General features: G+C 37.5%; 3 protein-coding genes across 3 annotated transcripts; all 3 read right to left on the minus strand.

The window, feature by feature from the left end:
- Positions 1-64: 64 nt before the first annotated feature.
- On the minus strand, positions 65-13466 carry LOC309717986 (uncharacterized protein). The gene is made up of 12 exons (XM_082552926.1): positions 11729-13466; positions 11213-11297; positions 9866-10151; positions 8430-8584; positions 6282-6561; positions 5764-5905; positions 3764-3774; positions 3511-3578; positions 2740-3028; positions 2488-2642; positions 851-1130; positions 65-537 (listed from the first exon to the last, which is right to left on the minus strand). Exons 2-12 carry the CDS (start codon positions 11271-11273, stop codon positions 387-389), a joined length of 1878 nt encoding a protein of 625 aa, XP_082409052.1. The 5' UTR covers positions 11274-11297; positions 11729-13466; the 3' UTR covers positions 65-386.
- Positions 13467-13546: 80 nt separating this feature from the next.
- LOC309717881 (uncharacterized protein) lies at positions 13547-17722 on the minus strand. Its single transcript, XM_082552770.1, has 6 exons — positions 17475-17722; positions 16955-17019; positions 15699-15984; positions 15116-15270; positions 14631-14910; positions 13547-14151 (listed from the first exon to the last, which is right to left on the minus strand). Exons 2-6 carry the CDS (start codon positions 17016-17018, stop codon positions 14001-14003), a joined length of 936 nt encoding a protein of 311 aa, XP_082408896.1. The 5' UTR covers position 17019; positions 17475-17722; the 3' UTR covers positions 13547-14000.
- A 1178-nt stretch (positions 17723-18900) lies between these two features.
- LOC309717880 (fucolectin-1-like) lies at positions 18901-25623 on the minus strand. Its single transcript, XM_082552769.1, has 6 exons — positions 25548-25623; positions 24846-24910; positions 23238-23526; positions 22702-22853; positions 21234-21513; positions 18901-19637 (listed from the first exon to the last, which is right to left on the minus strand). Exons 2-6 carry the CDS (start codon positions 24907-24909, stop codon positions 19487-19489), a joined length of 936 nt encoding a protein of 311 aa, XP_082408895.1. The 5' UTR covers position 24910; positions 25548-25623; the 3' UTR covers positions 18901-19486.
- Between the last annotated feature and the right edge of the window lie 437 nt (positions 25624-26060).

Raw genomic sequence — 26060 nt, forward strand, 5'->3', positions numbered from 1 at the left:
ATTTATTTTTTTGTTGGCTGTATTCGTCATGCTTTCTTTGCGCTCTGCACTGCCTTTGTAGACATTCAAGAGTCGCATCAAATATGTCCTGACAGCATTGGGAGAAACTCGCCCACTGACCTGATCACAACACCTGTTTGGTTGTAATGGTGAGGCTGAATGTCTCGTGAGTAACTGCCTTTAGCTAACTGTTCTTTAGCTGTTGTTTACACAAAGTCAGTGTGTGATGCTCAGATTGGAATACAGGTCTCTCTTTATTAGCCTTCTGATTCTATTCTGATAAATTGGCACTGTGTCCCCTGCCTATGATGGCCTACCCCAGTTGTCATAGAGTGATGGATTTCTTTTGATTTGTTAAAATTCCGTAAGTGAAATAATTTTTCCACCTAATCCAGGACAGAACCATAAACCTCCACTTCGCACAGACTCAGATATTCCTCTCTTCTTGGGATGACAACGTTAACGTAGCGGCCATCCATCCCGTTGCATTGGAACTCTTGAATGCCGCCTGCAGGGATACTTGTGATCACAGCACACCTGGCAAAGGAAGCAGAAATCACTTGATTAACCTGGATACTTTCACCATGTCTCTGATGTAATGGTTTTGAATAACGCTGGGTTCTTCAGATTTCACTTAGAGCTGCACAAGGAGCTGACCATGAAGGAGAAAGCTGGCAAGTTTAATCTATTAATGTTTTTGCTTAATGGTTGGAGTCACAGAGTGTATTGATTAATGTACTGCTGCTGCCATCAAGACTGTAAAAGACAAAAATCCCAACTGAGGTCCAATTTGATAATGCTTTAAATTATGCTAAATTATAATGCTTTCAGTTTTTATTCTGTAAAGTACCTGGGATTGCTGTTTCCATTGTTGTCAAGAGAGTCTCCAATGCGAATCTCAGCCCTGTTGAGTCGTTCTGGGTCAGAATCAGAGTTGACTATCTTAACAGAAAACACTTTGTGTGTTTTGCGCAGGTCAAGTCGCCACCAGGGGATGTTGTCATAGCTTGTCTGAGTGCAGGATCCTTTTTCTGGGTTGCTGTTACGATTTCCATCTATGGCGTTATATGCAAGCCCTAAGGGCTGCACTGATGACTGTGTGGCTTTTCCTTGGAGTGCAAGGTTCTCTCCTGCAAAATAAGGTTGAGGGATTTATGTTCTCATCACAGACACATCAAGACAGTTTACTTGAATGGATGAGATGATCAACGCAGAGACCTTTAAACAAGCTCTCACAACTTTTGTTTTTTTTTGGGGGGGGGGGTTTGTGGAGCCAACTGAAATTTTAAAAACTGTGCCGTACTTGTTTTTTAAATTTTTTCTCAACAGTTTAATGGTTACACTTTTTGGCATCTTCCTGGAAGAGAGCTGCTCGCTTCCTCAGTTTTCCAGAGTACAGTTCAGCAGTGACTATAGTGGCTTGCAAAAGTACTCGGCCCCCTTGAACTTTCCCACATTTTGTCACATTACAGCTACAAACATGAATCAATTTTATTGGAATTCCACGTGAAAGACCAACACAAAGTGGTGTACACGTGAGAAGTGGAACGAAAATCATACATGATTTCAAACATTTTTTACAAATAACTGCAAGTGGCGTGTGCGTAATTATTCAGCCCCCTTTGGTCTGAGTGCAGTCAGCTGCCCATAGACATTGCCTGATGAGTGCTAATGACTAAACAGAGTGCACCTGTGTGTAATCTAATGTCAGTACAAATACAGCTGCTCTGTGACGGCCTCAGAGGTTGTCTAAGAGAATATTGGGAGCAACAACACCATGAAGTCCAAAGAACACACCAGACAGGTCGGGGATAAAGTTATTGAGAAATTTAAAGCAGGCTTAGGCTACAAAAAGATTTCCCAAGCCTTGAACATCCCACGGAGCACTGTTCAAGCGATCATTCAGAAATGGAAGGAGTATAGCACAACTGTAAACCTACCAAGACAAGGCCATCCACCTAAACTCACAGGCCGAACAAGGAGAGCGCTGATCAGAAATGCAGCCAAGAGGCCCATGGTGACTGTAGACGAGCTGCAGAGATCTACAGCTCAGGTGGGGGAATCTGTCCATAGGACAACTATTAGTCGTGCACTGCACAAAGTTCTGGGGGTGCTTCTCTTCAGCAGGGACAGGGAAGCTGGTCAGAGTTGATGAGAAGATGGATGGAGCCAAATACAGGGCAATCTTGGAAGAAAACCTCTTGGAGTCTGCAAAAGACTTGAGACTGGGGCGGAGGTTCACCTTCCAGCAGGACAACGACCCAAAACATAAAGCCAGGGCAACAATGGAGTGGTTTAAAACAAAACATCCATGTGTTAGAATGGCCCAGTCAAAGTCCAGATCTAAATCCAATCAAGAATCTGTGGAAAGATCTGAAAACTGCTGAAGAAGAATGGGCAAGAATTTCAGTCTCTAGATGTGCAAAGCTGGTAGAGACATACAAAAAAGTATGGTGAGAAAGAAAAGGGTGTTGTTTAATTTCTTACCAGTTGGGGCATGATACCCATAAACCTCCACTTCACAGAGTGTAAGAATTCTGTTTGAACCTGGTAAAAGCACAGTGACATAACGTCCCTCCACACGATTACTGAAAGTTATGGTGTGTGAGCTCCCTGCAGGAATTGAAGAAATTATAGCAACCCTAAAAGAGAGGAAGAAGCCTGTAGTCTCAAGTCTTTCTATTATACAGAAAAGTTTCAGATAAATACTGAGTACACTGGAAATTATCAGTGACTCACCGTGGGTTTGCAGCGCCATTGTCTTGTAACTTGTTGCCAATATGAATCTCTGCTCCATTGATCCTTTCTTCGCAACAGTCTTCTCGATTGGTGATGATCATGGAGGTGATTATATAGGACTTCAGCAAGTCTACTCTCCACCAGGGGTTTGCCTCTGTTGCAGTGTGACTGCATGATCCATAATTAAAGCGAGATTTACGGTTTCCATCGATAGCATTACCCGCTGCTGCAAATCCACCCGGGTCGATTAGACTTGACTGCGTGGCTTTTCCACGTAAAGCCACATTTTCTGTAAAAGATATAAACATATTTTCATCAGCTTTGTTTTTCCTTTGGAGGAATTGATATCATCCAAAAACCTGTGTGTTCAATCTACGATCATTAGCTTGACATGAAAGTTGAGCCTTTAGGGTTCCAAGTAGTAACAACACACATGACTTTCTCGATCAGTTCATTTTGGTTATTGCTTAGCTTTTGGGCATCATCTTCAAGAGGTTAATATTTTGTTGTTGTTTTTTTACAGATTTGACTTAACACGTATTGGATGGAACGCCATGAAATTTGCACAATCAATACATGTCATTAACTTTGGTGATCTTTTTTTTATACAGTTAGGATGTCCACTTTTATTTTTTTAATTCTACTATGATTGGATCAGCATGCCATTTTTATGTACATTCACATTTGTTTTACAGTTAAAAATAATACTACTGCATCTAGTGATCTTTTATAATTGATCCTAATGTGCTGGTATTTGTACATCGTACTTACGGTAAGTGAAGACTGAGGACATCTGCACAAAGAGGAGCAAAAGAGATGCTCTACTGAAGCTCATAATTCTGGTTGATACAAAGAAGATAAAAAAAGATTTAGGTTAGGTAATTTAGGTTTTTCCAAATGTGCAGGTACTGGAGTACAAAAACTGAATACATGCACAGTCAAGTGCAAATCTGTCAAAAAGTTCCTTAATACAGTGAATTGTTGAAAAATGTAAGATGACTGAAATAAAAATGTTAATTCTTACCCTGAATTTGTTCACGTAATCAAAAAAGAGTCAACTCTCAGGCAAGGCAAAGCTTATCATTACTATTTACTTTAAATACCATATTCAGCATGGACACTATCCAATCACATTACATTACAGAGTTTACTCCCACCACTTATCACCTTTGGACAGCTTGAAATGTTTTTGACAATGTTTATATAATGCACTTTGTGTATACACACACACACACACACACACACGTAGGAAAATATTTAGTATACACATCCAGAAATGCATACACTATTATATATTGTACATATATTTATTAGTTTCAGGTTGGCCATTCTTGTATTTTGCTCGTTTGTGTTGTTGTGTTTGCACATCTCTTGCTTGTGGGGCTCGCACACAAGAATTTCACTCGCATGTGCTGTGCCAGTGTGCCTGCACATGTGATGTGACAATAAAAAGTGATTTGATTTGATTTGATTTGATTTGATTTTCGTGTTTAATATTACTATTTGACTTTGTTTTCCCGAGTGGATCATTACGGTTTTGCCATACTGCTCCACTTTATTGAACTTTATTACTAATTTATTTTTTACTTTTAAGTTATTACAATTGGAAGAGACATGACCGAGGGATAGGAAAGTGAAAGATGTAGACAAGAGAAGTTGGAAAAAAAGAAGAGGGACCGTGAGGAAAGACACTAAAAATCTGCTAGATCACCTGCTGGAAAAAAAAGGAAAACAAGCATCCTGGCAGAAGTAACAGAAAATGATTTATTCTTGGTCAGAACCAATGACTAGTAAATGGTCATCTGTGGAACAAACAACTTCATTGAGATCAAGGAGTCGACTTGCAGTCAAATCTCTGGAGGGGGATTTTAAGTCACATTAGTCATCAACACCCTCCAGTCATATCAAATGATAGTCTTGCAAACATGTTACAGAGCATTAATGCACATTCAGGTCTCACAGTGCTATTTGACTGGAAATTACTGCGTTAAGTCTTTTATCTTTTTACATCTCTTTTGTCTTCCACAATTTAAACACATCATCAAAAGACCGATATTAGTTGTGTTGTACACTGTAACAATATTTCCAGTTGTCATTGTGATGTTGTAGTTACACCTTTATCTACAGGTTATGTTTTTTTGGTTTTCCATATAATTCAAAAAGTCAGCATTTTGTTGATTACTGAACTTTGTACTTAACAGTTGAGTCAACATGAAGGCCTATCAAAATATTTGCCTGTCGTTACCTCACTCTCTGCTTGGGTAAGTATTACACAGTTTAGTGTCACCACATGAATGGACTGTAACGATGCTCTCAATAACTATAACTTTAAAAATAAAAATTCTAAAATATAATAATAATAATAAAAATAAATATAGCATAAAACCACCAGTCCCTTTTTTTTTTATTAAACATTAAAATGTTGTATAACTCATACTGGTCAGCTAGCATAGAAACATGGAAGCACTTTGACATTCTAGTATTAAACGTCTAAATGAAATTATGTTAAATTTCTCCCCACACCTTTTAAATACAGCACATAATAAAAAAAAATAAAAACAGTTATTATTTTTAAAATGTAGAAAATTGTCTAAATGACAAATAAATAATAAAATGAAAAGAAAGGTTTTAAATGGTTTTATTGTATTTCAATAATCATTACATACAGCTTTTTCTTTCTTCAGCAGGTACAATGACAATCCATCAATTGCTTATGGTAGGAAAAAAAATTAGGAGCTGAAAACATTTCCAGACATCTATCACAATGTGCAGGTTGTATACATGTTTATCTGATTTTGCTTTTATATTGTCTGTATTTATCTTACAAAGTATTTTCAGTCCTCTATCCTAAAGTCTCATCATGCAGTCACAGAAAAACTTAAAATGAGCTGTGTGGGAATTCAGTTATAGATAGATAGATAGATAGATAGATAGATAGATAGATGATGAGTGATTAGTAAGTGACAGATGAGTTTTGGTTCATATGATCATGTGTAAAAGTTGAATGTTATGAACCTAATCAAGTTTAGATCCATACACTTCAACTTCACACAGACTAAGGAACTCTTCTCGGGCCGGGATGACAATGTTCACATAGCGGCCGTCCATTCCATTGCATGTGAAATTAGCAACAGCACCTCCCGCGATGTTTGTGATCACTGCACACCTGGCAGATGAAACAAAAAGGTTAGCAAGTTTTGTATTTTAAAAAATGTCTTAAATTAAAAAACACAGGGATTTTGAGAGCTATATACACTTTTCAGTTCAGGTTTGTTGGAGGACTACACATGCATGTTTTTGTGTTTTGTTTTGGGTAGTTTCTACATTTGGGTAGAGCTAAAATAGTAAAACAAGTCTACACCACCATTCTCATCATGGCAATTAAAATTATATTATAAAAGGAATTTCTGCCATTTGTGAGACTGACCGGCTTTTCTGTTGTTTCCACAAAGTCTGTGAAACTGGCATCGGTACTGGGAGCAACTTGCCAGGTGTTTTTACAGATTTTAACAGACTTCAAAAGTCAACAGTCTTTAAACTACCTGGGGTTGTTGTTGCCATTGTTGTCAAGGGAATCTCCAATGCGAATCTCAGCTCCGTTGAGCCGTTCGGGGTTGGAGTCAATGTTGACAATTTTAACAGAAAACACTTTATGGGTTTTGCGCAAATTAAGACGCCACCAGGGGCTGATGTTGTTGTTTGTGTGAGTGCAGGAGCCCTCTTCCCACTTGCTGTTACGATTTCCATCGATGGCATTGTATGCAAATCCAAATCCATACAACGATGACTGTGTGGCTTTTCCTTCAAGTGCAAGATTGTCTCCTGCAAAAGGAATAAATTGATAAAAATAACTGTCAACATCTGCATGTGTTTGCTGTTAACAGTTACAGTTAGTCTTGAAGAAATGCATGCCATTTGATTGACTTTTTCAATGTATTATTTCTTTTCTGTTCCAAGGTTAAGTATTTGAGATCAATTCCCAATGATCAGGTGATCCCCTATAATAGCACTTGGTAATGGTGAAAGGAAGAACTTCTTTTTAACAGGACCTCCAGCAGAACTAGACTGCAGTGCAGGTGCAGTGATTTGCTCTTTTTGGTGTGGTGAGCACCAAAACACAAAAAAGAACAGCATATAGAGACTATGATTAATAAAGAGGACAAAGCACTAACTGTGTTAGAGATAATATCAAAGTCACACGCTGAGCATGCATGTTTTCATACTACCTGATAGGGAAAAATATGCCAACAGTGGGAGTTTCAGACAAGCGAGGGAATGAGACTCCCTGTCGTTTGGGTTTCACAAGGAGGTCGAGCAAAATGCAGTAATTTGCAAAACATGCTGTAAAAACTTTTGCCGCAAAAGGCTGTAGTACCATGAATTTATTCCACCAGCTGAAAAGTCATCCACTACAAAAAGGCTGTTTTAAACTCCGCATGTCAACGTCTCCCCACACCCAAGAAAACATGAACCAGCTGTGATACCTGTGGCTGTTCTTGGTCAGTCGTTTTATAGTCACTATCTAGACTTTTGTTTCTGTAATTTGAGGTGATCACATTTTTGAAAATAAGATTTGTTTTTGAGGTTATTTAAGCATATGGTGATGTTTTATTTTCCTCATATCTCCTAGCCCAAATCCCCAGCAGCCTGAGTGTAGACCAGCTTGATACCTGGGTTTCATACCCCAGGGCTCTTTCTATTTTACCTTTGTAATGTCAAGGAAGATGTGATTTCGTGAGGACCCAAACGCAGAACACAGAGAGACAAAACTATAACAATTTATAACTATAACTATAACGGTTTATTAAGGAAGATGATAAGAACAGGTACTGAAGCAGATAACAAAAATAGAAAAGAAAAACTGGCTGTGGAAAACTAAACTGGGAAAACTGAAAAGTACAAGAAAACCCAAAATAAACCTCTCGGAGAATGTAACCCAACTTACAAATACTCCAAAACTGAAATAAGCCCACACTTGGAGATGAAAGTGCTCTAAGATGTGATGGGGTCTGATCATTCCAGACTTCGTTCATGAGAAGATTGTTAATTCAATCTTGAATTTAACAGGAAACCAATGATGAGAAGTTAATATAGAAAAATATCATCTCTCTTTTGAGTCCCTTTTTGAGTACTAGTGTTTTGGATCAACTGAAGACTCTTCAGGGATCTTTTAGAACAATTTGATAATAAGTAATTGGAATACTAAAAAGTATGGACTGGTTTTCAACATCTTTCTGAGACTAAATGTTTCTAATTTTACCAATACTGTGCAGATGACAGAACGTAGTCTTACATATTTGTTTAATATGCACATTTATGAACATATCCTGGTCCAAAATGACTTAAATATACATCAGTGTTACTGGAGACAAAAGTAATACAGTCCACAGTAAGCACCTGGTTAGGCAACATGTTTATAAACTTCCGGCCGAGAACAATATTACAGATCATTCAGCGCAGTATGTCTATTGGATATAACTTAACAAATTCATTTTGTTTTCTGGGTTCTAGATAAATAAAATTGGGTGTCATCTGCATAGCAGTGAAAATGTATGTTATCTATGCCAACAATATTACCTAAGACAATTTTTTCTTTCTTAAACTAATAAGACTAGCATCACTGGGATTCCTACGAATTTGGCTGTAAGGCTGCATACTGTCCATCTTTATGTAATAGCTCATATTCTTACCAGTTGGAGAACGGTATCCATAGACTTCCACTTCACAGAGTGTGAGAATCTTTCTTGAACCAGGCAGAGTCAATATAACATAGCGCCCCTCTGCTCGATCAGTGAAAGTCACACTGAAGGATATGCCAGCACCAACTTCAGAAATTTCACCAACCCTAACAAAAAGTGTGTGAGAGAGAAATATAGGATATATAGCTTTAGTGTCCTTGTGTGTAGCTTACCAGGGTAACATATTAGAACATGTGATTGTCAGTAATACAGTTGGTTCCATAAGTTGTTGGACATTTTGTAGGTTTTTAAATCAAATGATATGCAGCTTTCAGCTTTGGTTCAAGGGATTTAAGATTAAAATTACATCGTTGTTTAGGAATTACATCTGTCTTAATACATATATTATCACAGGCTAAAAATTAATTGGACAAACTAACATAATTTTAAAAGTAAGGATTGTTTTTAACCCCTTACAATGAACAACTGCTTGACGTCTACAACCCATGGACATCAACAAGTGCTGTTTAGTTGCTTGAGATGTTCTGCTAGGCCTTTACTGCAGCTACCTTCAGTTGCTGCTTGTTTCTGGGTCTATCTGCCTTCAGTTTTTCACTGTCCATTTGGACAGTGTCCAGTAAGTTTTACAGTATTTAGCTGAATCTGACGAGTTCTGCAGTTCTGTACCCTGTATGCCTCAAGATTCATCCAGCTGCTTCAAATGGCAGTAACATCTTCAAACACTCTCAGTCATACACTGCCTATACCATCAGATTGCCTCCAGTATATTTTCAGATAATATGGTTTTCGGTCTTATATTTAAAATTACTACAAAAAGCCTCAGGGAGTCTCGGGGAACAGGCCTAACCTGGCCATAAAACTGCCTGCCAAGCTTTAACTTATGAGACTTTGAAAATGTGTGTTTAAAAATCGTTATAATTCATATACACTTATTCCCTTAAATTAAATCTGGAAGTTTTAACTTCATTGACATATCAATTAGCTGTTTTAAATCAATTCCAAAATTGGTTTGACTGACACAAAAATTGTGTCAATCCAACAAATTGTGGGCCAAACTTTAGAGCAAATCAGACTTTATACTGCTCAGATGTATTTTTAAGTAGTGGTATATCTGTAGCAAGCAGCCGGAAGTTATAGAGCAAAAATGATGGCAAATGAAGTAACAGATGTTGAGCCTTCAAAACTGTTAACTGTCCGCTTTCAGACTATCAATATTTGATTTAACTATAACCACATGTCCAGAGATATAAACCCTTTTCTCAAAACTGACAAACAAAGGAACAACCTCTACTGCTATCACTGATCCAGTTTGAAAGACAGCGGTAAGCCAAGATCGCTAACACCAAGAGAAACAGAAAAAGGCTAAATAAAAGATAAAAAATCTCTCTGTATAAATTGATTGTATTTTTTTCTTTATTTGTACTAACTTTGGGTTTCCTAAACCTTCGTTGTTCAAAGAGTTGCCTATGTGGATCTTTAGCCCGTTGAGCCTTTCATGACAGCAGTCTCCTCTGTTGGTGATGGTGACAGAAGTGATGATGTAGGACTGAAGCAGGTCCACTCTCCACCAGGGACGGTTCTGTGCACTAGTGAGTGTGCACGATCCCGCCCTGAAGTCAGAGTTACGGTTTCCATCAATTGCATTGTGGGCAGCTGAGAGGACGTGGTCCTCAGAGATCGACTGGGCTGCTGTACCACGCAAGGCCACATTTTCTGTGAATTAGGGAGTCACAGAAATAAGATAAAATAATAGGAAAGACATTCAAACAGACAGCAAAACTGCCCAAGCATCTAAGTTGTTGCACATGAGTTATGAGGTATTTATTTATGTGACCTAATTTCTACTGGAATTAATAAAGTATTATAATTATTTCCTTTCTGAGTTAGCTTATGCAAGACAGGTTTGTTTTGTAGTATGACCTTCAGAAAGGTCAGTCTAGCTTTTACAGCAGGACAACATAAACCACAAACTTTGCAGAACACAATTCTAAAAACCAAAATATACTGTATATGAATTACTTATAGGCACTTGCTGCCAGAGTTGTGAAAGTCCAAAACTAGTCGTCTTGGAGAAAATAACACCAATACTTTAAGCAGTCCAGACAGTCAAATTATAAAGATACATTATTTGATATTATAATGTATTTTGAACAAGCATGTCAGTATAATTATTTTACAAGACTCCTACAAGCAGACCACTCTGAATGTGTCAGTAAATAATATTCTGTTTTTCTCTACGCATGCAGTTAGTTTGTTGATTTGCAAAGTTTTCAGTTGAGTCGTTTGCAATAGCGTAACCCTTCTGTGGATTAAATCTGCATGTAGTCTGATTTCTCATAGTTTCCATAGATTTCTGATTTCATTTTTCACTCCTGTATCAGAATGCATAAATTCCTTTCCCATTGCCTGTCTTTTTTACTGGCGATTAAAAACATACAGAAAATACCTGTACTTTGTACTTTGCTATATTATAGAAATAAACTGTCTGCACCAGCATTTTTCACACATTAGTAGATCATCTGCACAACTTTCCAATCTCATAGGTGATTTTTTGTTTGTCATTAAGGCCTCATGTTAATTAGCATTATGTAAATCTTTGAATTATGTGATAACCCCCCACTTAAGCATTTGTGGATTTTTAAATCAGGAGTATTATCTCTTGGCAGCAGGCATTTTCATAGCTACTGAGGCAAGGACTGTTGCTAAAGGACATTTTGTATGATGCTGATACGCCATTTTTAACATTTAAGACATTACTCTCATGTCACACTTACGATAAGTGGAAGTCGAACTCGTTCTTAAGAGGAGCAGCAGAAGGAAAACACTTGTTTTCATTATTCTGGTTAAGAAAGATGATATCTGTTGAGAACAAACAATATTTAGTCCTTTCTAGTTCCTAGTTATTAGTTATTACTGTAAGTATATTCCATTAGGACTCTTTCTTCAGAAATAAGCTAAGTCTATCTCTTTTTTCCCTGTGGAATCTGGTCAGTGAGAGTCAAAGGCTTTAAAACAATATTTTTCCAGGTTTCTTCCTTAAATGGTGGGAAGCAATATGCACAATTTGTAGACTCTGAAGAAATACTAGCAGTAAAGTCTCTAGCAGACACCATTTATTTGTTAAATCAGGTTGCCATTCAATGTTTTCTTTTCAAAGAAAAAAAATAAGTTGCTATACAGATGGGGATTTATACTGGAAAGTGATCTTACAATTGAGTTCCTCTTTTTGTCTGTAACAGATGGTCATTTCTAACTGTGCTTTTCATAAATAAAAGAAAGAAAAGTGTTACCTGAGGATCCGGACAAAGCAGTTGCCTTTTTCCTGAAACAAAAGCTGCTATTTCTGTTTGTTTTTATCAATGCATCTCATCTCTCAGCTGAATCACACCAAACCAAACATTAAAATTGATCTCATATTCCTCTTCAACTCTGTCTATTCACGACCCAGTGGTTTGTTCCCAGGCATCTGTGTTCCACTTCCAGTCATGACCTAACTTTCTAACACAGTAATGCAGATTTTTTTTATTTTTTTTTTTTACTGATTATTTTGCAACATCCTTGTTCTTGTACTTGCGTCACACACTGTTGTTCAAAAGTTCGGGATCGCCTCGAGCTTTCAGAAAATTGATAAAGGTTCCAGGGCACCAATAACTGTTTCTGTTTTTCTACATAATGAAAACATTTTCCATTGAAACAATGAAATAATGCTCAAAAATGTTCACTCAATAGAGGGGTCTGTGCCTGAGGTTATTTTACAAAAAAAAATCTAAACACACATATTTTCCATGACAGGATCCAGAGCATGTTTTGCAATTTCAATGAGGAAAATCTACAGGATTTATGGACTTCATGTGCCAGTTACTGGTAGACTTTGTTGCCCCTCTCATGTGTACTGACATCATTGATTCCAGTATTGGGCCCAGTATATTTGGAGTTGTACATGTGCTAGGCTTTGGCAACAGCAACAGTGTTTTTAATGAAAATGTGTGGATGTGGTTCTAGAGTGGGAATTAGAAATTATAGAAGAGAGCCATCAATGATCAAAGTTCAGACTGAACTTAAATCAGATAAAAGTAGTTAAATATGTTAAGCAGCTGATAATGCAGCTTAAGCACAAATATGCAGAAGTACCAGAAAAGCCACAAACTTCTAGTGAAAAGTAAAAATGCCTAGCTGCACATTTTCACTTGCCCGGGTGTTTCAACATGACATATACTGTGACTTCTCCATTTTCCCAACTGAAACACATAAGCCAACAAATCTGCAGCAACTGTATGATGTTATTGTTTCAGTCATTTTCTTCTCCACCACACTCCCCTGCCACATGTGACAGGTTTTCTACTTCACTAAATTTATGAACCACCTCTGACGTCTTCCTCTTTTCCTCCTGCCTGGCAGGTTGAACATCCATTGCCCATTGCCCCGCTATCCTTCCTCTTCCTCGTGCAGTACATCATCATATTCTTACCCTACGTCCACAAAAACTTCTCCATCAGCTCTCTCAAAACAAACAGCCCATCTATAGTGCTCTTTCTTGGAAGAAAACTATACTACTGCTTGCTGATCATCACCTCTCGTCTTAACTGAGCTTCAACAGCTCTTTCCCATATCTTCATGGCATGGCTCATGAAACTTATCCCTAGCGAAGAGGGTGATGTACAGCGCTGTGCTCTTGACAATCAGCACCAGCACACGTCTTTCCTGTTCCTCAGGCGTCCTCTCACGTTTCCAGATTGTGTTAAAGTTGTTTAAAAAGTCCACTGTCCATCTCCATACCTCTACAGTTATGTCATCTATCCATCATATCAGCCAGCTCTTTCCATCTTCCTGTATAAAGTCTCTATTGTCACACCCACACTCCTACCTTTCCTTCTCACTCACTTTCTGCAAAACCATCTTCCATCGTTCTTCTTACTTTTGTCTTTTGTCTTTGGTCAACACTACCAAGTTTCCACTGCAACTCTGTTGGCCAACAGCACCGGATGTGGTGGTTGTTAACCTGAGCCCAGTATGGTAATCTCATTCTTGATGATCCGCATTGAAATTTCAGCATAAAAAAAGGGGTCATGCTCAAGACTAAAGCTGATAAAATTAGACAGTACAACAAGAATTTTAAAATAATGTAATTTTTGCAGTGATTAAATTCAGACTTTTCTTGGAGCAGAGATTGTTACAGCATATGAAATGCTTATGATGAAACAAACAAAAAATCCAACAAAAAGCAACAGCAGTGAGAATTGAGAAGTCGAAAAATCAAAAGTACTGTAATTACACACTAATGTCACGTACTAGAATATCACATTGTTTTACTTGAATCAACAGTCAGTAGACACAAACAACAAACATGTTTTACATAGAATCAAAGTAATTATTTTACTGTAACAGTTCTAATCTAGCATACATTTTTTCTTCTAAGTTTCCAAATACTTTTATAATGTATGATCCATAAGTGACTAATCAATGTTCTATTTATTAATCTACTGTTTTGATCTATGCAAGATGCAATAAATACCCAATTAAACGTCTGCAGTGTGCAAGCTTTGTGTTTGTTTTTCTCTTTTCTTAATCCAGCCTAGAGCCGTACACTTCGACCTCACACAGACTCAGGAACTCTTCTCTGTCGGGAATGACAATATTAACATAGCGGCCTTCCGTTCCATTGCATGTGAACTTAGCAACAACATCTCCAGCGATGCTTGTGATCACAGCACACCTATCAGAGGAAACAGAAATTTAATTTGTTAATCCCAGTCAGGACAAATTATTTGTCCGTGGTGTTCTGGCTCACTGAACTCCACGGATGTCCTTTGAAGACTAACAAATCACATCACATCTCTACCCCAATGTATGCCATGTACACATGGCACAAGCTGCTTGTCAGTGACACATCACAGGGAGGTGAATCGCTGTCTGAATGCTGAATTAATGCTGTCTGTTAGTGCTGTGCAAAGTAATCTTCATATAGAGTGGCACTGTTTGTGGTCCAAAAAATGTATATTCCTGACAGTCATAGTTTATAAGAATCAAACATTCCCATGCAATTTATTAGGAAATGAATGCGGGTCATTTTTGACCCACTTATGCATCTAGGGGTTAAGAAAATAAGTGCATGAATTACTTTTGTCAGCAATAAGACTGCAGTAGCTGTAAGATGTGTTGAAATGCAGCACGGGCATAGCTAAAACGGGCTACCTGGAGTTGTTGTTCCCGTTGTTGCGAAGGGAATCGCCAATGCGGATCTCGGCTCCATTGAGTCGTTCTGGAAGAGAATCTTGATTTACTATATTAATAGAAAACACTTTACGTGTTTTGAGCAGATCAAGTCGCCACCAAGGGCTCATTGATTTCTGTGTGAGAGTGCAGGAGGCATCGTCCCATTTGCTGTTACGATTTCCATCTATGGCATTAAATGCGTTGCCAAATGCATACAGTGAGGATTGTGTGGCTTTTCCTTGGAGTGCAAGATTCTCCTCTGAAAAAAGAACAAAAGAGTAACTGTGATGTTTGTTGCGTGTAGCAAATTGTGATAATGCAAAAAGTTGATTTTTTTTTTCAGTTTCAAGTGAAAAAAAAAGTGATATTAACTCTTATCAACCTAAGATTTTGAGTTTATACCACAGCTTGCTGATATATTAATTACTGTCCACATTAAATGATATAATAGCTCATATTCTCACCAGTTGGACTAGGGTATCCATAGACTTCCACTTCGCAGAGTGTGAGGATCCTTCGTGAACCGGTCACAGTCAAAGTTACATACCGTCCCTCCACACGATTGGTAAAAGTCAGATCGAAGGATTTGCCCAAACGAATTCGAGAAATTCTACCAACCCTAACAGAAAATGTGAGAGTTAAATAGTTTACAGCAGCAGAGGTCAGAACATTTAATTTTCAGCATGGTAATACAACAAATCCAGGTCTGCTCAAAAGTATATTGGATTTTTTTACCCCGTAAATCAAGTTGGGATGTATTTTTATAGTATTATTTGTGCCTTTAACTATCTGTAACAGACATTTTCCATATATATACATATTCATATACAAAAAAACCCTATAAATATAAAGATTGCTGGTTTTTGTTTGCTTGTCATTTTGTGTTGTTGGCTATAAATAAGCAGACTATCTTCTTATATCTTTAAAAGAAAAACCCCAAATAACCAAATATTGCAGAGATAAGATGAGAAAAATGCCGAGGAAAGAGTAAAAGAAAAACAAAAGAATCAAAATATTGCTGATAATTACGTATTTGTTTATATTTACATTGGGTTATCTAAACCGTCATTGACCAAAGAGTTGCCAATGTGGATCTCCAGCCCGTTGAGCCTTTCATGACAGCAGTCTCCTCTGTTAGTGACGGTGATGGAAGTGATGACGTAGGACTGAAGCAGGTCCACTTTCCACCAGGGATTTGTCTGTTCATTAGTGTGTGTGCACGACCCCGCCATAAAGTCAGAATTGCGGTTTCCATCGATTGCATTAAGTGCAGATGCCCTAGCATGCGGGTAACAGGTTGACTGAGTTGCTTTACCACGTGTAGCCAGATTTTCTGTGAATTAGACCGTTACAATGTATAAAAAAGATCAAATGAAAACAACAACAAAAACAAAACGTTCCACTGCTATCACAGTTTTTTGTAATTGTTACCTCAGGCTAATTGGCTCTTGCACTCAATCTGGCAGAAAATAGTTTTTTAGTAGTTAAGTTTCAGCAAAGTAAAAAGCATCATTGAAACAAGCAAGTGTAAATTAAGTGAGTAAGACAACGCTGCAATCAGAATGTGCTCCACAGTCTCCCTGATGGTGTTGTATGTTGACATTGGAGACTGGTGACAGTTAACAGTATCTGATACATGATGAGAACATGTTGGCCAGGCCTCGTCGCAGCCCCTCCATTTATCTACTCTCTGAAACAACCTGTCTGAGCTCCTCTTCATTTACAGCCACCCTCATTTTAAGGTCGTTCTTCTGGTTGGTTGGCTGAATGTCAGGCGGGTGAAGCTGTGTATCTGAGATGACTAGAAATTAATGTCCACACTTTTTGGCATTTTAAATACCAAAAAGATAATAGGATTGTTGGGGAAGGGGCAGTAGGTGGGCTTAGAAAGAATAAAATACAGTTTATACAAAAAGCATTTCTGGGCTTTGGGGGGCATTTTAGTTCTAAGACTACTATGTTGTGCACTATGAAGTTCTTGGTTTGTTTGCTTGCTGGATTTACACTTTTTATGAAGAGGACTTGGCTTTGTGGGTGTATCGGGGCGGGGTGGGGGGGTGGGGGGGGGGGGGGGGTGCAGACTATCCCAGCTACCATAGGGTGAGAGGCGGGGTACACCATTGACAGGTTGCCAGCCTGTCACATGGCTAAGAAACAGAGACAGACAACAATTATGGGCAATTTAGAATCACCAATTAACTTAACCCCACAAACTGCATTCCACAGATGGATGGATGGATGGATGTCATTACACAAAATCATAACTGACACACATCTCACACTGACTCTAACATCACACTTACGATAAGTAGAAGCCAAAGTCGTCCTCAGGAGGAGCAGCAAAATGAAAACACTCCGTTTCATCATTCTGGTTTCAAAAGAAACAGAAAATAAACTGTTAGGTATTTTATGTTTTCAACACCAGTTAAGAGAAGCTTTTGTGCAAAAACACACGTGAAAATCTTTGAATAAAACAACCTAAATAGCATTTTTCTGTGAGCACTGCTACTACTAAATATCTTTGCATGCTCCAATCCCCATTGGATGGTTGAAAGCTGCCAAAAAATATGCTGACGTGAATAAACTGTCGATTTAAGCTTCGATTCTTTTTTAAGTAGATTGGCCTCTAAAAGCAATTGACAACAAAAAAAGTTTAACCAGAAATTCAAAATAGAAAAAGAAAAGTTCACAGCTGTAAATTGACAATGTAACAGTCTACATTCTATATTCAGACGGTGAGAAAAGAGAAATCTGCACACGGAGGTTTATGTCAAGAAAAGTTTGTATCAAGATTTTATTTTTTCAAGAAATAAAAAGTCTTACCTGAAGATCCGAACAAAGCAGATACTGTTTCCCCTGGGACTGTCAGTGAATCAGAAAAGCTGCTACTGATGATATTTCTTTTATCTTTTGTTTTTTGTATGCATTTCTGCCTTTACCTCAGCAGAAAATATATCATATTCCTTCTCAACACTGTCTAATTACTTCCCACTGGTTTGTGCCCCATGCACATCAGTTTCACTTCCATACTTGTGAATTATATTTCCAGCCAGCGTGCCAGAACACAGATGTTTTCCTGGTTATTTTGCAATATCCTGTTTGCAGTTATTACTCAAGATTTAATCATGCACTATTGCTCAAAAGTGTAGGATTACTTTGAATTGTTTTTGGAAGATAAGCACATTTTCTTTTCAGTTCTTTTTTGTTTGTGTGTTTAACCTTAAATTGATTAAAAAATGAATGTTGTAAGTGAACAATATTGATTAATATAATCTTTTCTCATATATCACCTTATTTTTTATTCAAATGGGCTTGAAGAGGTCCGTTTTTAACATGCTGAAGAAAAATCTATAAACCAGATTAAAATAACTGAATGAAATGAAAAAACTGAGTAATTACTTGAATCAACTCTTATCTCCTGAACAGACAGATTATGCATCCTAACAGAAAGTATTTGTTGTATGCTCCCTAAAATGACACACATTTCTTTTTTGACAGTGTGGAGTTCACCTTTCCTGGGTTTCAAAGCAAGTTACTTGATGTACAGACAGATCGGAGCTGTGGTGTCTCTCGTGATGAAGAGAAAGCTGAGCAAGAAGGTGAAAGTGTTTTGTGGCTAGTTTAATTCTAACCTCACCTGGGACTATCAACTTTGCATAGTGACCAAAAGAACAAGATACAAGCTGTAGAAAGGAACTTTTTCTGAAATCCTAAACCCATCTACCATCGATGCTGCCTTAACGTGTGTAGTGTTACCAAATATGAACAAATCAAGTAAAACTGCTCAGTGGTACTTTTTTACTTGCCTGGGTGTTAATATACAATATTAACAAATTACATATTACAAATACTCAGTGACTTCTGTATCTTGGTGTCTGAAAACAGATAAACAGCTTGTGATTTAGTGATACTATTATATTTATATATATGTGTGTGTGTGTGTCTGATCTCAGCCAGGTGATACACATTATGAACATCATATAATCACATCATATCAATTTGACAGTGACATAGTTACATCTATTGTGCATTCAGTAATTTCACCAAAAATCAAAACAACTACAGAAACAATTCAAATGACAGCTATCCTACAGCAGTGATGTAGTTAACAAAGTTATTCTCTTAAACGGAGGCGTACTAGTTCCTAAGACTAAATATGTACTTAGTCTTTACAGAGACGAATATTAAATGTATCTATATTTTTTGCAGAATAGAAAAAAAATTATTAACAAAATAAATTCACTTGTGATATTGTTTATTCATACCAAATTTATTAAAAGACGGGATCAAATGTTTAGTTGTCAAGAAAAATTGGAAAGTCATTTTTCTTATACTTTTTTTTTTCAGATGACTGTAAATTCTACAGTTCAGTCAGAACTGAGACGTCCTTTCATCAGTTCTCCTTTTCTCTGACAGAAAAAACCATGATTCATTTCAGTGAAGTTTCCACAGTTCACAAGGTCAGTAAAGACATTCTTAACAAATACATACATTGTGACATTATTATTGCGACATGTGACAATAAATGCATCATAAGCAGGCTGATGTTTGTTTTTCATTGTTGTCACAAAGTGCTGTTTTAACTAAAGAGTAATGGGAACATTTTTTAATATACAGTGTTATCTGTGTATATGTGCTAAGTAGTACTATTAAAGCTGATGTGTTTGCAGGACTCTTTGGTAAAATGTTACAATCACTGAACACTTATACTGTATCGTGGATAACAAAGCGGTTCAAATTGTGGCTTTTTTAATTAGATGCAATTGTTTTTCATGATTATATTAAAGCTGTGATTTGTTTTGTTTGTTTAAGAGAGAAATTTAGCTGCTTTAGCATTAATCTAGTCTCGAGCCATACACTTCAACCTCACACAGACTTAGGAACTCATTTCTCTTAGGAATGACAATATTAATGTAACGGCCCTCTGTCCCATTGCACTTGAAAACAGCAACAGCACCTCCTGCAATACCTGTGATCACGGCACACCTGGCAGAAGAAACAGAACATGATCTAGTTAATTCTGATCAGAACACTTGTTTTGTTCATGGAATTTAACAACTCAACTCTCAGCCTCAGTTTCAAATATAACATTCATAATGGGCCCTAAAAGTTCACATCAAGTCACTGAGTCAAATCTCAGGCATGTCAGATAAACACACACACAATGAATGTACACTCAGAGTGTTTGCCATAGTTAATGCACACTCAGATCCAACTCTTCCATTTGACTCTGACTTGAATTATTTCAATTACTTCTGCATACACTATTATAATTTCATTAATTGAAACATTGACCATCACCATGCCTATATGCTGTTAAAATGAAAACTAGATGATGTTTTTATTATTTTTTCTTGTAAATTCATGACTACAACCTGACAAAATATCAGTTTTTCTTGTAAATCTGTATTGTGTGAGTTTTTTTTCCCCCAGTCTTTGATTTCTCACTTTAATCTCTATGAAAACCTGAATTATGCCGTAGCCTCACTGTTGATTATGTGAGGCTAAATGCTAACATCTATACAAAAATAAACTCACCATGACAATTATAATCATGACTAGTTATGACTTTCGACCTGATTACCCACTTGCCTCAGCATATTAGTATGCTTCCAATTATAACCTGATAAAAAGTAAAAAGTAAGGGTGGGGAGGTGTCACCATTTCATTCAGTTTGTCCTGTCTGCATCACCAATTATCACTAATTATGAACGAGCAGAAATGAATTTCTTATGTGGAAATTCTGACACTACTTCAGCTTTAAAGAAGAAAGGGATGGGCGATGCAAACTCTGTTTGCCAGGAACCAAGCTGCTCTCAACAGGTTAGTTAGTTCATAGACTGCAGGCTGTTAGACTTGATGGATAGCATTAACAACCTGCTAGCTGCAAATAATAAGTCTAACCTCAGTCTAACTTCAGCTAACGCCAGCTAACAATGTTAGCTTGGTGGCGAACAGCCTTCAGTATTAGCAATAAATCACAGAGCAATAGGATATTCATATAGTTGTAAAAAGCATGACAATATATTAAGTAATCCAAAATATTCAGAATACAATACTCACACTGAGTAACTTGCAGGATAAGTTACGGAATACATCACAAATTACATTTTGGGGTATGTATTCTGTAATCTGTAGTGGAATACATTTTAAAAGTAACCTTCCCAACACTGACTGCTGTGACCAATAAAGGGAGCAGTCGAAAGAAGAAGAGTATAAGCTGTTAAGACATGCCATGATGAATGGTAAATGGTAAATGGCCTGTATTTATATAGCGCTTTTCTAGTCCCTAAGGACCCCAAAGCGCTTTACACAACCTGTCATCCACCCATTCACGCACACATTCACACACTGGTGATGGCAAGCTACAATGTAGCCACAGCCACCCTGGGGCGCACTGACAGAGGCGAGGCTGCCGGACACTGGCGCCACCGGGCCCTCTGACCACCACCAGTAGGCAACGGGTGAAGTGTCTTGCCCAAGGACACAACGACCGAGACTGTCCAAGCCGGGGCTCGAACCGGCAACCTTCCGATTACAAGGCGAACTCCCAACTCTGTTGAGTTGGGAAATGTGAAGTACCTGGGATTATTGTTGCCATCGTTTTCAAGAGATTCTCCAATGCGGATTTCAGCTCCATCGAGTCGTTCTGGTTGAGAATCTTGATTTACGATACTAACAGAAAACACTTTATGTGTTTTGAGCAAATCAAGCCGCCACCACGGACTCATTGATTTTTTTGTGAGAGTGCAGGAGGCCTCTTCCCATTTGCTGTTACGATTTCCATCTATGGCATTATATGCAATGCCAAATGAATATCTTGACGACTGTGTGGCTTTTCCTTGGAGTGCAAGATTCTCATCTGCAAAAAGGACAAATTTTAAAAAGTATGATGTTTGTCATGTTTGTTAAGTCACTTGAAGCGCTGCAGTACATGTGCAACAATTAAAGATTTTTTCCCCAATTTTGTAGCTTGCATTAATATATATTGATTAAACCTTTATTGCAGCAGCACCGCTTATCAGCCTGAAACTTTGTGGTTTATACCACAGCTTGTAGGTAAGGCTACATGCAGTCCACATTTATTCACAGTGTCATGAAAAAGTATTTGGCCTCTTCCAGATTTCTTAGATTACTTAAATATTCCAGATCAAAAGATAATCCGAGACAATACAAAATGCAATTTTTAAAAAGTTATTTAATTTATTAAAGTGATAACCCTAACCAAACCAAACTGGGGTTACATAAAGGGTTGTAACCCTAATTGGGTTACAAAATAATTTGTAAGGCAACGAGACTCCTTCAAACCCTGGTTCATCATCCACAAACAGAGAAAACCTGGAACAGTGAACCATCAAATTACTCTAGGAGCTCATCGCAGATTCATCCAGGAGGTCACAAAAGATCTAAACAAAACAGCTACAGAACTGCAGGCCTCACTTACTTCAGCTAAGGTCAGTGTTCAACAACAAGAAAGAGACTGGGCAAAAATGGCATCCATGGGAGACTTTAGAGGTGAAAACCACACCTGACTAAACAAAATACAAAAGTTCATCTAACGTTTGCCAAAAAAATATCTTGATGATCCCCAAGACTTGCTGTAATTGATGGAGCCATAAATTCTGCTTTCTTCCAGAAAATCCTGAAGAAGAATGCCTGGACATCAATGCCATGAAGCTCAAGCACAATTGGGTTATGCTACAGAACAATGATTTGAAACACACCACCACCACCACAAGTCCACTTTTTAATAGAAAACAATGGAAGGTTTTTGAGTGGCCTAGTCTAAACTTAAATCACTTTAAGATGCTTTGCAAAATGACCTTCAACATGCCCCTCATGCTCGAAAACCCTAGAGTAGGCGAAAGTTCGTCATATCCAGTTATCCCAAAATGCTTGATTGCTGTTCTTGGTAATCTTTGTCCAGTATTAAAATTTGTTTGCTGATCTGAAACATTTAAGTGTGACCAATACACAAAACACCTCTAAGAAATCAGGAAGGGGGCAAATACTTTTCCATAGCATTATATGTAATGGCACAAATTCTCACCAGTTGGAGCAGGGTATCCATAGACTTCCACTTCGCAGAGTGTGAGGATCCTACCTGAACCAGGCAGGGTCAATGTTACATAACGTCCCTCCACCCGATTGGTGAAAGTCAATTTGGATTCACCTGTACGACCTTCAGAAATTGTACCAACCCTTACAGAAAGTGTGAGAAAGAAACACAGAGTTTACCACAGCAGCAGATTTCAGAACATTTTATGGTCAGCGTGATAATAATGCAGCAAGATATTGTAGTACTATATAAATTTAGTTGGGATGCATTTTTACAGTAGTTAAATCATTGCAGGTACTATAATTAAATTGTTTGTTGTAGTATTATGTAGCATGCCAATGGTCCGAGTATGGACAGCTAACAAAGTCAGCCCTGCAGCAACCAATCCTGCTACCAGTGATTACTTTAGAAAGGCAGAAGTAAACACCACAATACTTTTTTATGCTTACAAACATAAAAATGCAAAAATTAAAGAAAAAAGAATCATTGTATAGCTGATGATTTGTTTCTCCTTTCTATTTACACACTTTGGGTTTTCTAAACCTTCATTGTTCAAAGAGTTGCCTATGTGGATCTCCAGCCCACTGAGTCTGTGCTGACAGCAGTCTCCTCTGTTGAAGATGGTGACAGATGTGATTATGTAGGACTGAAGCAGGTCCACTCTCCACCAGGGGTTCGTCTGTTCGTTAGTGTGTGTGCAAGACCCAACCGAAAATTCAGAATTACGATTTCCATCAATCGCGTTGTGGGCAGCTGACACGGGGTTATCAGTTAAACGGGTTGATTGAGTTGCTTTACCACGCAGGGCCACATTTTCTGCAAATCAGAGATGTACAATGAATATAAAATATACAGTAATATCCAAACAAAGAGAGTTTTTGAAATGGAGAGTATTGCACATTAAAAAATAGCTTTCCATAAGCCACTAAATAAAAGAGGTTGTGAATGCAAGTTGTTGCTTTGATTATGCTTCATAAAGTCACTTCTTCTAGGAGACTGTAATTTATTCTGCAATAAGAAAAGTTCAGTCCAGGAAAGCAGAAAAACAATCTTTCAATTTTCCCTGCAACCCACAGCTCCAAAAATCCAAATTTATATTACAAAATCTAGAGGCATCTAGTGTTACAGCTGCAGGGTTGCCCTACACTAGTTAACTAGCAATTTCCTTTTGTTCAAGTCCAAGTTTATTTATATAGCACTTTTAAAACAACATCTATTGACCAAAGTACTGTACAATAGTCAAAGCAGAAGACATAAAATAGGATAAAGTTGGAAGGGAATAGAATCACAGAAATATAAGACAATAAAAACAGTAGTAACAGACTCATACTGATTTAAAGCCAGAGACTAAAAATGGGTCTTCAGATGGGTTTTTAAAGTATCCAGTGTTGGGGAGGTCCTGATATGAAAGGCAACGTGTTCGACAATTTAGGAGCAGTCACCGGAAATGTCCGGTCTCCTCTGTGTTTTAATCTGGATCTTGGGACAACTAGTAGCATTTGGCCTGCAGACCTTAAAGATCTTGTGGGAGTATACCAGGTTAGAAGATCAGAGAGATATGTAAGAGCTACTCCATGCAGCGTCTTAACAACAAGTGTTTAAATCTTAAATATAGTTCAAAAACTATATGGTAGCCAATGTAATGATGCAAGTATGGGAGATATGTGATCTCGCTTATACGTTCCAGTTAAGAGCTGTGTTTTGGACGAGTTACAGTCGGCCAAATGATAACGAGGTACACCAGAGTAGACGTTGAAGTGGATTATCTGCTTCGATCTCATCTTATTCCTAACATCCTCCTCTCATGCAATTCTCTGCATGTCCTCCATCACTGGATCCATGAATCCTCTCTGTAGTTCTCCTCAGTTCCTCTGTCCTGGCAGCTCAATTCAGACTTTCTCTAACATATTTATTAACCCTCTTCTGCCTACGTTCACCTGCTTCACCTTTCCTTTCACTCTAGCTTCTATCTGTATTGATTTTAAAATTCTTTTACTCACTTGTAAAATTTTAAATAATATGGCACCTAGCTATTTAACAGAACTTCTCCAGTTGTATAACCCAAAAAAGCATTTTTATTTTTTTTTTACTAAATCAGGGGGTGTTTTTATTTTTATGATATCTCACACACTTACGATAAGTGGAAACCGAGCTTATTCCTAGGAGGAGTAGCAGAAGGAAAGCATTCAGTTTCATCATTCTGTTGAATTTAAGAAAGATGGGAATTTTATTAGTAAACAATATTTTATTGCAAATTTAATTTATTACTGGTTCCCGTGTCAAAGTATTTAAGCCCCACCTTTAAGGTGAAATAGTTAGGATCAAAGTTATTGTAGGAAAAGAAACTTTGTGAAAGAAAAAAACACAAATGTGCACTGGTGTTTTGTTGGTCAGAAGTGAAATGCAGTGTGGTAAACACTTTAAAGACACTGGGAAAAATGTTAATGTGACCAAAACCACTACAAACTATATGCCTGTACATCACCCATTCACTTAAAGCAGCAAGCACTGATCTCACCATGAAAACATTGGAATTCTCTATAAATTAAAAAAGTGGCTTTCAAGCTTCAATAGGATCTTTCCTTGAACAGGATTACTACTCTTCAAATCTTAAGTTATGAATTAGTTTATGTATATATTTTTACATTACAGTTGTTTTGTTGTGAGCCTGAATTGAAAAAAAAAATCATAAATTATACACTGAAACTACTACTAAGTTTAAAGATACAAAAAAAGAGCTTTGAGCAAAAAAAAGAAAACAAATTCTATATTTAAACTGAAAATAGAGAAACATAATAAAGATAATCAGTTTCAAGAAAAGAAATGAAATGTGTTACTTGAGTATCCAGACTGAGCAGATGCTTCTTCCTGGAAATTGATGATTCAGTGAAAGAGAAGCACAACTACTGATGTTGTTTCTGTGTGTGTTTTATATGTATATGCAGCTCCGCCTCTGCTGAACAACAACTAACCAATCATCAGAAACCACATTCATATTCTCCTCAAAACTATCCAGTTACTTCCTACTGGTTTGTGCCCATGCACATTTGTTTCACTTCCTCACTTGTGAATTACATTTTCAAGAATTAGTAAAGCAGTTCTCCACAGCACTGATGTTTTTTCTGGTTATTTGGCAATATCCTCCTACTTATTACTCAAGATGTAATCAGATGTTTACAAAATATAATTTTGCTTCAAAGTTTGGGGCCATTTTGAAATGTCCTTGTATCTGAAAGATAAGTGGACTGATAATTTTACATCAAATTGATCAAAAGCTCTATAACAGTACAGTACCCGCACAGTACAGAGATGGTCGGAGGAGAGCGAGGAGGCTCTTAAGGATTGTTTTG

The sequence above is a fragment of the Aulonocara stuartgranti genome (genome assembly GCF_965226115.1).
Source record: "Aulonocara stuartgranti genome assembly, chromosome: 11".
Lineage (NCBI taxonomy): Eukaryota > Metazoa > Chordata > Actinopteri > Cichliformes > Cichlidae > Aulonocara > Aulonocara stuartgranti.

What these genes read in the sequence shown, in the direction of transcription:
- LOC309717881 (XM_082552770.1), bottom strand. Translation starts at nt 17,018, where the DNA reads ATGATGAAACGGAGTGTTTTCATTTTGCTGCTCCTCCTGAGGACGACT. An exon ending in GACTTTGGCTTCTACTTATC is followed by an intron (nt 15,985 to 16,954) that starts GTAAGTGTGATG and finishes TCTAATTCACAG; the next exon opens with AAAATCTGGCTACACGTGGT. An exon ending in GACGGTTTAGATAACCCAAT is followed by an intron (nt 15,271 to 15,698) that starts GTAAATATAAAC and finishes ATTTTCTGTTAG; the next exon opens with GGTTGGTAGAATTTCTCGAA.
- LOC309717986 (XM_082552926.1), bottom strand. Translation starts at nt 11,273, where the DNA reads ATGAAAACAAGTGTTTTCCTTCTGCTGCTCCTCTTAAGAACGAGTTCG. An exon ending in GTCCTCAGTCTTCACTTACC is followed by an intron (nt 3,029 to 3,510) that starts GTAAGTACGATG and finishes TATCTTTTACAG; the next exon opens with AAAATGTGGCTTTACGTGGA. An exon ending in TGGGTATCATGCCCCAACTG is followed by an intron (nt 1,131 to 2,487) that starts GTAAGAAATTAA and finishes CTTATTTTGCAG; the next exon opens with GAGAGAACCTTGCACTCCAA.
- LOC309717880 (XM_082552769.1), bottom strand. Translation starts at nt 24,909, where the DNA reads ATGATGAAACTGAATGCTTTCCTTCTGCTACTCCTCCTAGGAATAAGC. An exon ending in GAAGGTTTAGAAAACCCAAA is followed by an intron (nt 22,854 to 23,237) that starts GTGTGTAAATAG and finishes ACTTTCTGTAAG; the next exon opens with GGTTGGTACAATTTCTGAAG. An exon ending in TGGATACCCTGCTCCAACTG is followed by an intron (nt 21,514 to 22,701) that starts GTGAGAATTTGT and finishes TCCTTTTTGCAG; the next exon opens with ATGAGAATCTTGCACTCCAA.